Source organism: Magallana gigas, chromosome 2 (assembly GCF_963853765.1).
Source record: "Magallana gigas chromosome 2, xbMagGiga1.1, whole genome shotgun sequence".
NCBI lineage: Eukaryota > Metazoa > Mollusca > Bivalvia > Ostreida > Ostreidae > Magallana > Magallana gigas.
The window spans coordinates 6344972-6360470 of record NC_088854.1 but is presented as its reverse complement, the minus strand read 5'-3'; the positions used below and the strand labels follow the sequence as shown (position 1 = coordinate 6360470).

Sequence of the window (15499 nt, the reverse complement as noted above, 5' to 3'; positions counted from 1 at the left end):
ATCTTACTGAGTTTCTTGGTAGGTTTAGCAGACTTGTCTGAGGTCAAGGGTGGACTTTGACCTTCAGCATTGATTGCAGTCACCCTGAATACATATTCTGTGTCCAGGTTCAGGTTTTCCACAGTAAATTTGGTCACATTAGGTTTGACCTCTTTACACTTGTTCCAGAAGGACTTCCTGACATCCTTCATTTCTATCAGGAAGACTGTGAGAGGAGATCCACCATCAGACTTGGGAGCTTTCCAGCTCAAATCAGCAGAGTTCAGGGTCACATTGGAAATATCAAGTGGTCCCTCAGGGGCACTTGGAGCCTCTGTGATGTCAAAAAAGAAACATTAACACATGTTCTGGTGCTTTGTAAGTAAACTATTGAAATTGTTTTCTCTATTCATATCTGAGCTTCTTACTGAATTGACTTGTTGGGGTAATGGTTTCTGATTCCAAAGGCTTAGATTTTCCTACAGCATTCTCTGCAATGATTCTAACACTGTATTGCTGGTTTTCTTTCAGTCTGGTCAGATCAAAGGTCAGCTGATCAGCTGGCACCTTGCCCACTTGGATGTAAGATTTAAATGAGTCCTTCAACTCAATGATGTAGTGTTTGATTGGTGAGCCTCCATCTGACTTGCTTGGTTTCCATGACACTGTGGCTGAGTTCTTGCTGAGGTTGGACACTTCGACTGGGCCTTCAGGTGAAGATGGGGTGTCTAAAGAGAAACAGTCAATTCCTTTATTAGACTATTAACCATAACTTTTAAAATTGTCTGTAAGTATATGTAAAGAAATACTTTTCATGAAAATGAATTTAATTTATTCACATACCACTTGGTTTTTCTAGTTTTGTAGGTTGACTTGTTTCTCCTTTGTCACTCTCTCCAATGTCATTTACGGCAGATACTGCAAAGAAGTAGTTCTTCTCAAATTCCAGTTTGTCCACAATGGTCTGGGTCAGGAATTGTTCCACTGTTGTGACTTTGATCCACTTCTCTGTCATTTCAATCCTCTTGTAGATGATGTAGCGTCTGATTCTTGATCCACCGTCTGAGGATGGTTTGGACCATTCTAAGGTCACATTGTCTTTGTCAGTCTTAGTAACCTTGACTTTTTCTGGTTTAGATGGAGCAGCTAAAATGAAAAGAAAAACCAATTTTATTTACAGTTCTGAATAAGTTAAGCAAATCAGATTAAGTTAAGAAGTGAGAAATTATGTCATTAAGAACGTACAGAGAGATTTTGTTGGCTTGGCTGTTTTGTCTGAGGTAAGAGGTAGACTCTGTCCCTCCTCATTGATGGCACTGACTCTGAAGACATACTCATTGCCCTCAATCAGTTTAGCAACTGTAAAGTTTGTCACATCTGGTTGAATCTTTCCACATTTGCTCCAGAAGGATTTCTTGACATCCTTCATTTCAATGAGATATCCTGTGATTTTTGATCCACCATCAGACTTTGGAGGTTTCCATGACAGCTCTGCTGAGTTCAGAGTCACATTAGCAATGGTGAGGGGGCCCTCTGGTGCACTAGGTTTGTCTGTTGTACAAAGAAACATCAGAATCAGATCTACAGGACATGAAGGTCTAGGGAACGGTTAAACATGCTAACATTGTTAGGGATGACCAGCTTTGATCTGTTATTAGCATACTTCTAAATATGGGACAAAGAATGAAGCTGATTTTACTGTTTAAAACACTGTTTAACAGTTTACTGGTGTCTACACTTACCAAATGGACTCTTTATGAGGACAGTTTTGTCCATTTCCAGAGGTTCACTGAATCCGGCACTGTTCTCTGCAAACACCCTGAAGTAGTACTCTGCATTCTCATTCAGGTTCTGAATGCACAGAGTGGTGATGTCTGGAGTCAGTTTATCCACCTTCTTCCACATGGTCTTCCTGGCTTCTTTGAGCTCCACCACATAGCCTTTGAGTGGTAATCCACCATCACTTTGTGGAGGCTTCCATTCAATGGTGGCTGATGTCTTCTGTATATCACTGACTGTGATTGGTCCAGTGGGTTTGGATGGTTTGCCTATAATTAATATTATTTAAATATGATAAAATCCCCAACTTAACTTCAAAAGGTAAGGCAGCTTGCATACTGATCTACACTGTGAGACCTACCCTTTGCTTTGGTTGGTGTGATGACCTCTGATTCTAATGGCTGGCCTGTTCCCACTTTGTTGATAGCACACACTCTGAACTTGTAGTCTTTTCCTTCCTTCAGATTCTTCGCTGTGTACTCCTTGCTGAATTTATCCAATGTGTCAAGATCTGACCAATCAGCGTTGTCTCGAGAGACCTGGATTTTGTATCCAGTGATTGGATTTCCACCATCATCCTTTGGAGCCTTCCAGGCTAGAGTGACTGAATCTGATCCAAGGTTCTTCACAGAGAGAGGGCCAACTGGCTTCTCGGGTGCAGCTAGATCCAAAGCAAGTTATTTCATTAAACATTGTGTATCTAATATCATCATAGTGTCAGGATGTACCTGGCACTACATGATAAAATTTAAATAACCTTTCAATCAATAAATACAGATGTATTATCGAGTTAGTGGTGTTAGATAAGAAAGAAGACAAATATTCAACAATCACATAATTCTAGAATAGATACATTGCAGCTAAAAATATGATGTTGACAATGATTTATAAACACAAGTTAAATGGAAAGCATTATAAGCATAAGCTACATATAAAGCTGTTAGCACCTGGCTCCCTGCACGGTATCACCCCCTCCACAGACATAAGAGGTTCGCTCGAGCCCTCCTCATTCTCAGCGTACACTCTAAACAAGTACTCATTTCCCTCCACCAGATTCTGTATGCAGTAGCTAGTGATGCCCAATTTTACAGCGTCGACTCTCAACCAGGACGTGAATCGTCGATCACGACGTTCTATCACGTAGGATGTGATTTGGAGACCCCCATCATCCACGGACGCCTTCCATGAGATGGTCACTGATGTCTGAGTTATCTCAGTGATCTTCAGTGGTCCCTCAGGAGTGGATGGTACAGCTAGAAGGTTAGTGGTAGCAGAGACATAGAACAATAAGCCAGCAGTCTGATTACAACGTTAGGTATCAGAAGCCAAAGCTCATTAACTGTACACATGTACTTGAAGCAAGTGATAATTATAATTCAAGTCTGTATCTAAAGACAGTTGGCTTTTAATTGCAATTAATTGTATGTTAAGAAGCAGAGAGGAAAGCCATTTTCAAGAGCAAATTTAGCATGTAATGATCATTTTATTAATTTATTATCACATGTTAAAAGCAACATAAGAAGACAGAGGGTCTTTAATTCAACTAAATGCACTGTATTATGATTTGTGTTAAAGAATAGCAAATTTAACAAAAGACGATGTTAGTCACTGACAATGACACAATATACAGTGATGACAGATTTTAACATTAGTGAGCACAATGTACTTACAGAAAGGACTCTTTGGTGTGACTGAGGTCTCCAACTCCAGGAACTCAGACTGCCCTATCTTGTTCTCAGCACAAACTCTGAAGAAGTACTCCTGACCTTCCTTCAGACGTTTGACCGTGAGTTCACAGACCCCTGGACGAGTCGCGTCCACCTCCACCCAGGAGGATTTCCAGCTCTCCCTTTTCTCCACTCTGTAACCTGTGATTGGAGAGCCTCCATCTGATTGGCTGGGTTTCCAGGTCAAGGTTAACTCTGTCTTTTGGATATCCTTGGCTACAAATGGTTTTTCTGGCATAGATGGTTTTCCTAAAACAAAAATGAAAATTATCAAAAGGTTGAGTGAATACAGGAACAAAGCTTCTGTGATAAAATAGTTTTGAGATGAGTTCATGCATCACAGTTTTTTTCACAGCGTACCTTTTGGTTTGACAGTTTTGACTGGTTTGTCTGCCTCACACATTTTTCCAACTCCTGCCTCATTTTCTGCAGCAATAGCAAAGTTGTATGCTACACCCTCTTTGAGGCCTGAGACAGAGAAGTGGTTGTCAAAGCTCTTGACAGTGGCCACCTCCTGCCAGTCCCCTGGGGTGGTGCATTGGTAGATGTGATATGCCTTGACCTTAGAGCCACCATCTCTGGATGGGGCCTTCCAGTCGAGTTCCACAAAGTCCTCTCCAACCTTTGGTACCTTGATGGATACAGGTGGACCCGGTGGTGCTGAAATATTAGTAATCATTTACATTATCATTAGGACTTCCTGAAACTATTATCAAGGTTTTACAGAACAATGTGATGCATTCTTTAAGTACAAATGTAACAGATATTTACATATATCCTTTGTGATTTTTGTTGCCTCCTGAGTCTGTAGGGGAGAGCCTGCTCCCTCTTTGTTGAGAGCAGTGACTCTGAAGAAGTACTCATTGTCAATGTCTAGATCTGGGACAGTGTATGATGTCTGTGCTGGTTTCAGGTCTGCCACTTTCTTCCAGGCAGTGCGGCGGCTATCACGGACCTCCAGGAGGTACCCGGTCAGGGGCAGGCCACCATCACTCTCAGGCGGCTTCCAAGAAACACTAGCTGTCTTCTCTGTGACATCAGAAACAGATAGAGGTCCAACAGGAGTGGATGGTTTACCTACAAGCAGTAAAACAATTCTCTATAGGACATAATTAGGGGAAAAGATAAAGTCTGACAATATGTTAGATGAAATAATTTTTTTTTGTCCTGCAAAGATTAATAAATTTATTTCTTGACAATCAAAAACAAACAAAGATATAAAGATTTCATACCAAATGGACTCTTTGCTGTAACAGGAGACTCTGACTCCAGGGGTTTACTGGATCCCTTCTTGTTGACTGCGCTCACTCTGAACATGTAATCAGATCCCTCCTGAAGTTTGTCCACTACACAAGATGTCTTGTTAGCAGGTACTTTGGTAACTGGGGCCCATGTGTTTCTCTTAGTGTCGCGTTTCTCAATGACATACTCAGTGAGTGGAGATCCTCCATCACTTTCTGGTGGCTGCCAGGACAGAGTGACAGAATCCTTGCTGATATCTGAGGTTGTTATTGGTCCTAGGGGCTTACTTGGAGCTTCTGCTGGCTTCTTGATGGACACTGGTTTAGACACCAAAGGCTGGCTTGGTCCTACTTTGTTGACAGCAGAAACCCTGAAGGTATAGTCTTTGCCATCTTCTAGATTTTGTGCTTTGTACTTATTTGAGAGTTTGTCCACGGTTCCAAGTTTTTTCCAGTTTTCATTGTCTGTAGAGGCTTCAATAAGGTATTTAGTGATAGGTGAACCTCCATCTTGATCTGCAAGTTTCCAGGTCAGAGCGGCAGAGGATCCAGTCACATCACTGATGTTAAGTGGACCTCTAGGTACACTGGGTGCTTCGACTCCCTTCTGGGGTCTGACTGGTTCTCCCTCCAACGGTGGACTGGTTCCCTCTTCATTTACAGCCATTACTCTGAAGTAGTAGTCATTTCCAACCACCAAGTTCTGAACAGTGTAGCTGGTGATATCTGGGCTGACTTTGTCCACTGGGGCCCAGCTGGTGCGCTTTGTGTCTCTCCTTTCTAGGACATATTCCTTCAGAGGGAGTCCTCCATCTGAGGCAGGAGCTCTCCAGCTGATTGTCACCGACTTGTCAGTCAGATCAGAGAACTGCATTGGACCCTGAGGGGCTGATGGTGCAGCTAGAAAAAACCCATACAAGATTATTTGTATTGCTTCAAGACAACATCTACCAAAAGTATTAAACACAACATAATATTAAATAAGCACTCATTAGTTATCATTTGTTACATACTGTATGGGCTCTTTGGAATGACTCCATCTGAGGTCAGAGGTTCTGATTTTCCCACACTGTTCTCTGCAATGACTCTGAAGAAATACTCCTTTTCTGTCTTGAGTTTCTGTACACAGTAGCTGGTGATGTCTGGGGTCACCTTGGTGACGGAGGTCCAGGATCCATACTTAGAGTCTCTCATCTCAACATAGTAAGTAGTCAGAGGAGATCCACCATCATTCTTGCTTGGTTTCCAAGCTAACACCAAAGAAGTTTTCTGGATGTCTGAGAACTTGATTGGACCAACTGGTGGTGATGGTTTTTCTGAAAGATAACATAGGTACACTTCTAGATTAATGTGTTTCAGATAAAAAAAGGCATACAATTCTCTCAGAGCTTTCCGTAGCTATTATAGTGCTTTAACAGGTCTGGGAGACATACCTGGCTTCTTCCTTGGGATGATGGAGGATTCAGTCTCAGCAGCATCACCAAGACCAGCTTTGTTCTCCGCAACAATGGCAAAGTGGTACTCTTTTCCTGTTTTGAGGTTCTTAGCTGTATACTCTGTATCATAGGGAGTGAGAGTAGCAAGGTCTTTCCATTTATCTGAGCCTTCCTCTCTCACTTTGACTTTGTAAGCTGTAACCTTTGAACCTCCATCTTCTTGAGGTGGTTTCCAGTTCAGTGTTGCACTGTTGCTCTCAACTTTCTTCACTGCTAGATTGCTTGGTGCCTTTGGTGGTGCTACAAAAGATATTTATGTCATTTTGAAAATAGTCAATTTTTTTTAACAAACTTTTTTTTGAAACCAACAACAAAGGTTTATATTGCTCACCAATAGGCTTTTCGGGTCTGACTGTTTCCAAGGATTCAAGAGGTTGACCTTGACCTTCCTCATTGACAGCAATGACCCTAAAGTAATATTCATTTCCAGTCAAGAGTTTGTCAGCTACAAAGAATGTTTTGTCAGCTGACACATCCCCTGCCTTGGACCAGGTGGTCCTCTTGGCGTCCCTGTACTCAATGACATAGTTTGTTACTGGGGCTCCACCGTCCTTAGCTGGAGGTTGCCAGTTCAAAGTCACTGATTCATTTGTTATGTCCGAGAATGTGATTGGTCCAGTTGGTTTTTCCGGTTTATCTATAATATACATACAACATTCAAGTTGACTATTTCAAAAAACATGCATATTATTATCTGGTCATTCAAGAAGATTTTTTTACTTTTCAACATTTACATGCATCATCAAACTTTAATGTCTGATTTTAAATAAGTTCCATTATTTACCAAAGAGACTCTTAGGTTTGATGGTAGCTTCAGTCTCGAGAGACTCTCCATTTCCCAGTTTGTTGATAGGTGTGATTCTGAAGGAGTAATCAGCCCCTTCTGTCAGTCCTGTCACCTGGAACTCTGTCAGTTCAGGCGAGATCTTGTCTACCTTGGTCCATGGTCTACGTCCCTCGCGTTTCTCCACCAGGTATCCAGTGAGGGGGGAACCTCCATCATGAGTCGGGGGCTTCCAGGACAGCTTGGCAGACGTCTTGTTAATGTCGCTGACTTCTATTGGGCCAATTGGTTTTGATGGAGGACCTAATCAGATTGAAGAATAATCATATAACTCAGTTACCCTCATTCAATTACCAAGCTTTGAAATTGTAAAATACATATACAACAATAGAGAGTTCTAGCCTTAAGTTTACCTGGAGGTCTCTTTGGAACAACAGGTGTGTCCAGTTCACAAATTTCTCCCGGTCCTTTCTGGTTTAGTGCGGTTATACAGAAGAAGTACTCCTGGTCTTCCTTGAGTTTGGGGACCTTATATGATGTATCGAAGGCCTTCAGAGTGGCCACCTCCTCCCAGTCTCCATCAGGGCCTCTCTTTTGCTTCACCATGTACCCAGTGACCTTGGAGCCTCCATCTGAGGATGGGGATTTCCAATCAAGTGTGACAAAATCAGGTCCAAGTTTAGATATTTTGAATTGTCTTGGTGAAGATGGGGCATCTAAAGAGAAGCAAACAGGTTATCTTACCAATAAACATACATTTTTTTTACCAAATTAATGCTATAACAAACATGCAAAAATAGGTAATTTTCTTACCAATCTTCTTTTGTGGTTTGACAAGTTCTTTGGTCTCCAGTGGGGAACCTGTTCCCTCTTCATTTATAGCAGACACCCTGAACAAATATTCTGTTCCCTCTCTGAGGTCTTTAGGTGAGTATTTGGTGGTGCTACCATCCACATTGGCCACTTTTGTCCAGTTTCCTCTAGTGCTAGGTTTGGACTCGATTACATAGCCGGTGATTTGAGAACCCCCATCTTTGGTTGGTGGTTTCCATTCCAAGTCAGCTGATGTAGCAGTCAGATTGGACACACTGAGTGGTCCCTCTGGGGCAGATGGCTTGTCTGAAATTATTACAGCAAGCATTTTATTTTCAGATATTCTCATATAAAAACTTTGTTTGTAATTACTAATCTCCATCCTACTACAAGTACCATGAAATAGAGCTTACCAAATGGACTCTTGGGTACAATGGATTTCTCTGTCTCCAGAGGTTCACTGACTCCCTTCTTGTTCTCAGCACGAACTCTGAAGTAATATTCTTTGCCCTCTTCAAGGCGCTTGACGTCGAGCTCTGTGATATTTTTGCTAACTTTTTCTACAGGTGTCCATTTTCCTTTCCTGTTCTCTCTCTTTTCAACAATGTAACCAGTGATTGGACTGCCTCCATCATCTTTGGGAGCTTGCCAGGTCAGTGTGAGAGAATCCTTTCTGATGTTCTTGGGTTCCAGAGGTCCAAATGGTTGAGCTGGAGCATCTGAAAAATTACAGGCAATAACATATATTTCACTATCATAAATATCTCATATTTATCACTTTAGTTAGCGGGCAACTATTACCTAAAAGAGTTTACCTGTTGGTCCCTGAGATGATAATAATAACCCACCTGTTGGTCTCTGGGGTACCACTGCCTCAGACAGAAGTGCCTCTCCATCTCCCAGCTCATTGACTGCTGCCACCCTGAACTTGTATTTGTCTCCACTCTTCAGGCCTGTGACGGTGTATTTGGTGGAGTCGATGTCCTCCACTTGCTTCCATGTCTTTCCATTGTCTTCAGACAGCTCTACCTTGTAGGACTGAATTGGGGCACCTCCATCCTTCTTGGGTGGGGACCATGTCAAAGTCACTGAGTCACCCAAAATGTTGGAGAATTTGATTGGTCCACTGGGTTTTTCTGGTGCAGCTGGTGAAGCAAGATTGAAGTATCCATGTAGATAGTCATCCAATTACATTTAGGTGTAGTTTTAACATTTTCCATATATTAATTTTGTGATTTTATCTGATACAATTAAAATGAAATAATCTTTCAAAATAATGAAATGTCATGTATGCCAAGTTTTAAAAAAACCAGAGAACATGATATTGACCTTCTATGACAAGAAAGAGTAAGTTTGAGTGGTACGTACATGCTGGTTTCCTTGGAACCACATCCTCCTCTGTCTCCAGCGGTTGTCCTTGACCCTCGGCACTAACAGCAGAGACTCTGAACTTGTACTTCTCTCCTTCAATAAGTTTTGGCACAACAAAAGATGTAGTCTTGACATCAAGGTCAGCAACCTTGACCCATGACCTTCGGCGATTGTCATATTTCTCCAGCAGATACCCTGTGACAGCAGTACCACCATCAGATGCGGGTGGTTGCCATGACAATGTCACTGAATCTTCTGTGATGTCCTTGGTAGACAAAGGACCAGTAGGACTTGATGGTTTTTCTTCAAAGTACATGAAAAGTGTATTTTATTAATTAAATGATTGTAATGCTTCCCTTTTTGATTATGATATATTTGTAATATCATATGTGAAAATGATACTTTTAAATATTTAAAAAACACACTATAACACAGTATAATCCATATCTATAATTTACAAGTTGGTCTTAAAATGATCTTAGCTTTCAGATGTTAAATGTAAAAACTTTTCAAGTTGCTCCAGTCGAGTAAACCCATATCATTGTATATATTAATATTTACCAAAAACTGAAATATTGTCTGAAGCTCAAGTTCAATGCTGTGGAAATCTTAAGTCTCTAATGCATATGTTCATGTTCATGTTCAGTGTTCGTGTTCTTTGTTCAGTTGATGATATCCATCAAGATCAATGGGGTAATCATTAGGTAATTATAGATCAATTATCTTTTGACACTGATGACCTTAATGTGTTTGAATAAAAATCACAAAAAGTTCATCAAGTTATTTTGTTTTTGTCCTCATTTGCAGTAATACATCCCTTTAGTTTTAGGCCTTCAAGATTTCTTCATAAAATCCTATCAATTCATCTCATAATCAATGCACGGACAATAAACATTGTTGGTTTTATGGAATAGAATTCTGGCAATTAAAAAGTTCAAAGGAAAATTCATTGGGTATTCATTAGAATATGAGCATAAACATAGACAAATTACAATAAATAATGTTGGACTTTGAAGATAAAATGTTCAGCAATCCTCCAATCCAGATGTGGTTTACTCCAGCAAAACTTTATGAAACCATCTTTAGATAGATTGACAAGTTTTCATGTGTCAACTTCAACTCATGCTGAATTTTTACCAAGAAAGTAGAAAATATAGATTTGGTACATATCTTGGAAGAATAACCATCTTTATTTCTTAGATTTATTTATATTTTACAAAAAATGTTGATTATCATTTCTTTAGCGGCTAGTTTTTTCCTCTAATAAAGCTATAACTTCTTTGATATGTCAAAATTGCCTTATTACAATTTTTGACCAGGTCTTAATATTTCAAGCTTTCAGATGCAAAGAACACACAAATCATGCATAGGTCATGAATTTATTGCTTTTGATAAATGCATTCATATGCAGTACATGTTAGGTAATATTCTATGTTAAAGTTCTACTATCAAAACAAACTCAATGGAATGATATTACATTCAATCAATGCAAAATTAGTAGTACACAAAAATAACAATTCAACATTATTGATTACATGCATGTAAAATGTATATAAAAATATTAAGTACGTTTTAGAAATGACAAATAAATATACAGCTCTGATAAAAACTTATCTCCTCTATGAAAGCTGCCATGAAAACTAAGCTCCTGATAAATACAGTGTATATATGGAAAACAATAAAAATTCTTTCTCTATGGGATTAAAAATATGTATAGATATTAATCAGATAAGTACACAATGCATCAATACAATGATAATTAATTGAATTAACAAAACACTAGACTCTGAAAAATCTCAACAACTAAATATAACTCAGTAACATTTTACTATGATGTGATTTATACTAATTTGATTCATCAACTTCTGTATCTATATAAACACTTGGAATGCTTCAGATAATCTCTCTGCTGTGTTGGCCAAGTCTAGAATTTAATTGCTTTTTGGTATAAACATAATCCTAACATTTAACGATATCACATTGTAGGTAATCTCAGAATGTGTAAAGTAGGAGTGTATTTAAAATCAGAGATTTTTAAAATCACAAACTCAACCTTCACTGATGACTACTATCCTAAGACATGACACAAAACTAAACAAAGCAAACATTTTATGAAGAAAACTAAAAAAACACATCAGGTTATAATTGCACTTCTCAATGGCAGAAAACATGCTGTTTAACTTTAAAATGTATGTCTAACTAAGGATGCATATTTTACTTTTCAAAGCTTTCATAAATTGTCTTTGACATCTCGGTGCATTATCTCTCATGCCATCCAACATTTCAAAACAACTAAAATGATGTAAAACTTAACTTAAGCTGCCAAAATTCAATTTAAACATTTGGTTGTACATGCTGTTATTATTTCAGTCCATAACAAACTGTTAATTGAATCACAACATAGAATTAATCATCAACATGTTAGTTAGAACTTGAGGAAGAAGCCTTGCTCGCTGGTGGGAGAGAACACCTTCTCACACATACCGAACGGACTCTTGGGAATCACTGCTTGTTTGGACTCCAGAGGCTTGGATAAACCAATGTCATTCTCAGCATAGATACGGAAAAAGTATTCTTTTCCTTGGGAGAGTCCTGTAGCCACAATGGAGGTCTTAGATGCATCCACAGTATCCACCTTGCTCCACATGGATCTGCCTTGCTCTCTTCTCTCCACTGTATAGGATTTGATTTTGCTTCCACCATCATCTTTGGGTGGGGCCCAAGAGAGGGTGACACGGTCACGATTAATATCACTGATCTTGATGGGGCCTTCTGGTTGGTCTGGTACATCTGTTATAAGAATAAAGATTAAGAATGAATACACTGATTAATAACTTCAATACACGACAAAAAGATTGAACTAGATAAGGAAGAAATAGTCCTTACCAATTACTTCAACATCAAAGGTTGCTTTGGCTTTTCCAGCCTCATTTTCAGCTGTGATGAAATAGAGGCCATCATCTGCTCTTGTGACCTTCTTGACCTGTAAGGTTGTGAGTGTGTCCTTGGTATCTAGTGTGACACTACCACCTGCTTTCAGGGGTTTCTCGTCCTTGCCCCAGGTGATGGTGGGCTTGGGGAGACCCTTATAGTTGACTGGTATTCTTAGAGATGTTCCGGTGTTCAGTGTTATTACATCCCGGAATTTATTGTCAAATTCAAGCTCTGGTTTGGCTGGAAGAAAAAAAATTGCAAATAGTGTATTTTCTCAATTCCAAGACTGTCCTGATTCAAGCACTCTTAACAATAGGGGTTCAACTTGCCAACTAAATCAAACATTTGTATTTTTTACTTTTATTAGACTCAACAGTTACCTATCTTCAAAAAATATTGTAACCTTTTCAAATGAATATTTTGTAAAAAACTTCTGAAAGTAAGAATCCAAAGCTGGTCCATCTATCCTACCTTGTACATCAAGCTGTCCTGAAGTAGACACAGAGCCGAGATCATTGGATGCCTCCAGGGTGTAGCTGCCTGAGTCCTTCTCCGAGACATCTCGGATAGTCAGTGAGACAGATATCTCATCCTGGCTCATCTCATACTTCTTGCTTGCATCAATTCTGTGACTGTCCTTGCTCCTGTGATGAGATACAAAATTCATATTCATCGAAACAGACCATACTTTGCTTAACTACAATAACAGGCCTGAGATCTGAAATTAATCAAACAGTGTGTTCACTCACCAAGTAACTGATGGCTCTGGTTTCCCACTGATTTGACATTCCATAGTGGCATCTTCACCCAGGAGTACGCTGATGTCAGGGAGTCCCTCCAGTACAGAAGGTGCTTCCCCACCTACAAACAGACAGTCAGCAGTCAGAGAGGAACCTTCAAATAACACAACTCGGACACTGCAGCAATCAAGGTTTAAAATTATCAGTGGCTGGTACTACTTACTGACAGGCTCTCTGACAATGACAGAGGAAGGAGCAGATGGCTTGCTGAGTCCTGCTTTGTTCTCTGCCAGGACCCTGAATTCATACTCCATTCCCTCCGTCAGGTCTTTGACAGTGAATGTCGTGTTGGCCACTGTAATGTTGTGACTTGCTGAGATCCACTTGGAGGCTCTCACTGGTTTGTATTCAATGACATAGTTGAAAACAGGGCTACCACCATCTTTTTCTGGTGGTGTCCAAGTCAGTGTTGTTGTGTCTTTGGTAACATCTGTTATCTGAGGTTTGGCTGGGGCATCTGGCACATCTAAAAACACCAAGGTGAACATATTTATGGAAGAAAACTTCTTCGAATAAATATTATTTCATTTTATTGAAATCTCAAAATGAAGTTTAATGTACATACCATATGGGCTCTTTGTCAGAATAGGTCCTATTGGTTCACATGGTTTTCCGATTCCTGCTGCGTTTTCGGCAGCAACTCTAAACTCATACTCTGACATTTCTATCAGATCAGTAGCTGTGAACACAGTCTCTGTCAGTGTTTGTTTGTGGGCCTTGGTCCACCTAGTGGCGGTGGTTTGGCGGCGCTCCACAATGTAGCCTGTGACTGGGGAACCACCGTCTTGATCTGGGACCTCCCAGGTCAGAGTGACACTGGACTTGTTGACCTCAGTGGGCTGCAGATTTCTGGGAGCTCCTGGTACATCTACAAACAGGAAATTGTAACAAATAGAAACAGGGAACTTTTAGTAAGTGAACTACCAACATGTATTTTATCAGGTTTAATTCTCTCTCTATTATTAAAACATTTGCTCACCATAAGGGCATTTTGCAACTGTTCCTCGGTCAATTTCAGCCGGTTCTCCAGTGCCCATGTCATTCTTAGCTGACACCCTGAAGAAGTATTCGTTGCCCTCAATAAGTTTCTGTACAGCGTAAGTGGTGGTTTCACTGTCTACATTTGCCACTTGGGCCCATGTGTTACGCTTGGCGTCCCTCTTTTCAATAGTGTAACCAATGATTTCAGAACCACCTGTGTTGGTGGGTGGTTGCCATGACAATACGACAGATTCCTTCATGACTTGAATTACCTGGAGGTTGTTGGGTTTGCCAGGTTTGTCTAAAAGGCAGGAAAATAGATTATAATAATTCATTGGAATAATGAAGTCATCTAAAAGACATGGAACATGTATGATAGTTTGTTAAGTGAAGTCATCTTTAAACTTTTCATTAGCTGCTACTTGATATACTTACCTCTGATGGCTACATCAAACTCGGCCTGGGCCTTGCCCACCACATTCTCCGCGGTGATGGAGTACACCCCGGTGTCCTCCAGGCTGGCGTTCTTCACAGTCAGCATACTGAACACGTCTGTGGTCTCAATGCTGATCTTGGGTGATTTCTCAATCACAGAGCCATTCTGTGCCCATTGTACTGTAGGGTTGGGGATTCCACTGATGTTCACTTGTAGGGAGATGGACTGTCCAACCTTTACCAGTTGTTTGGCCTTCAGTTTATTTTCATATTCGAGTTTTGGATGAGCTGAAAAACATACAAATTTTATTGGCAAAATCTTACACAAAAACAACACTTAGGTGAACATTTTAATTTTGAAGTTTTTTTTTAGTAGATCAACTGTTACAATACATCAGGCTTGAACAAGGCTACTTACTGTGGATTGCTAGAGTGGCCTCTGTCTGACACTGACCGAGAGGGTTGATGGCCATACAGCGGTACACACCAGCATCCTGAGGTTCTGTCTCTTGGATGACAAGGGAAGCAACCTTGTCCTCTATATTTATGGTAAACTTCTGGCTTTTCTTGATTTCCTTTGGTCCTTTGAACCATTTGACTTCAGCCACTGGCTCTCCAAAGTCAAGGACACACTTCAGGGTGACTGGTTCAGGCGATACAATGGTGGCTTCACACAGGTTCTCTAGAACCTTTGGAGCAGTTCCAACTAGAATAAAACAAAAGACAATCATTATTAAATCATTTCTACTTACATCATCTACTAGTAATACAATAAGGATAAAATGGTTAATATAATGCTTTGGTAGCAATTCTTACCTAATGGTTTTTCAACCTTGACAGATTTGGAAGGTTCAGAAGCCGGGCCAACACCAGCCTTGTTTTCGGCAGATACCCTGAATTCATACTCAGATCCCTCCTTAAGGTCTGCCACACTAAATGTGGTTTCTGTGACAGGAGAGCTGTTAGCACGGTTCCAGCGGACAGAACCACTGGGACGGTATTCAATGACGTAGTTTGTGATGGGTGCTCCGCCATCCTCTGTTGGTGGTGTCCATTTGAGGTCAGCAGATGTCTTGTCTGTTTTGATGATCTCTGGAGTGCCTGGTGCATTTGGTTTTGCTACAAAAAATATCAACAATATAGTATCTATACATTGCTT

General features: G+C 40.3%; 1 protein-coding gene across 1 annotated transcript in view; it reads right to left on the bottom strand.

Moving 5' to 3' along the window:
• The window catches only part of LOC105342773 (titin), a 243327-nt gene that overhangs the window by 79576 nt on the left and 148252 nt on the right, over positions 1–15499 (bottom strand). Inside the window, exons 162-191 of the mRNA XM_066074713.1 lie at positions 15157–15459; positions 14759–15046; positions 14341–14628; positions 13904–14206; positions 13490–13792; positions 13088–13390; positions 12874–12985; positions 12596–12768; positions 12077–12364; positions 11675–11980; positions 9188–9493; positions 8668–8964; positions 8233–8538; positions 7820–8125; positions 7420–7722; positions 7007–7309; positions 6554–6859; positions 6160–6462; positions 5740–6042; positions 4718–5626; positions 4257–4562; positions 3846–4145; positions 3429–3734; positions 2706–3011; positions 2120–2419; positions 1722–2027; positions 1225–1530; positions 823–1125; positions 408–707; positions 8–313 (exon numbers count right to left, since the gene is read on the bottom strand). Of these exons, the coding sequence (XP_065930785.1) occupies positions 8–313; positions 408–707; positions 823–1125; positions 1225–1530; positions 1722–2027; positions 2120–2419; positions 2706–3011; positions 3429–3734; positions 3846–4145; positions 4257–4562; positions 4718–5626; positions 5740–6042; positions 6160–6462; positions 6554–6859; positions 7007–7309; positions 7420–7722; positions 7820–8125; positions 8233–8538; positions 8668–8964; positions 9188–9493; positions 11675–11980; positions 12077–12364; positions 12596–12768; positions 12874–12985; positions 13088–13390; positions 13490–13792; positions 13904–14206; positions 14341–14628; positions 14759–15046; positions 15157–15459 (9348 nt within the window). The remainder of the gene's footprint in view (positions 1–7; positions 314–407; positions 708–822; positions 1126–1224; positions 1531–1721; positions 2028–2119; positions 2420–2705; positions 3012–3428; positions 3735–3845; positions 4146–4256; positions 4563–4717; positions 5627–5739; positions 6043–6159; positions 6463–6553; positions 6860–7006; positions 7310–7419; positions 7723–7819; positions 8126–8232; positions 8539–8667; positions 8965–9187; positions 9494–11674; positions 11981–12076; positions 12365–12595; positions 12769–12873; positions 12986–13087; positions 13391–13489; positions 13793–13903; positions 14207–14340; positions 14629–14758; positions 15047–15156; positions 15460–15499) is intronic.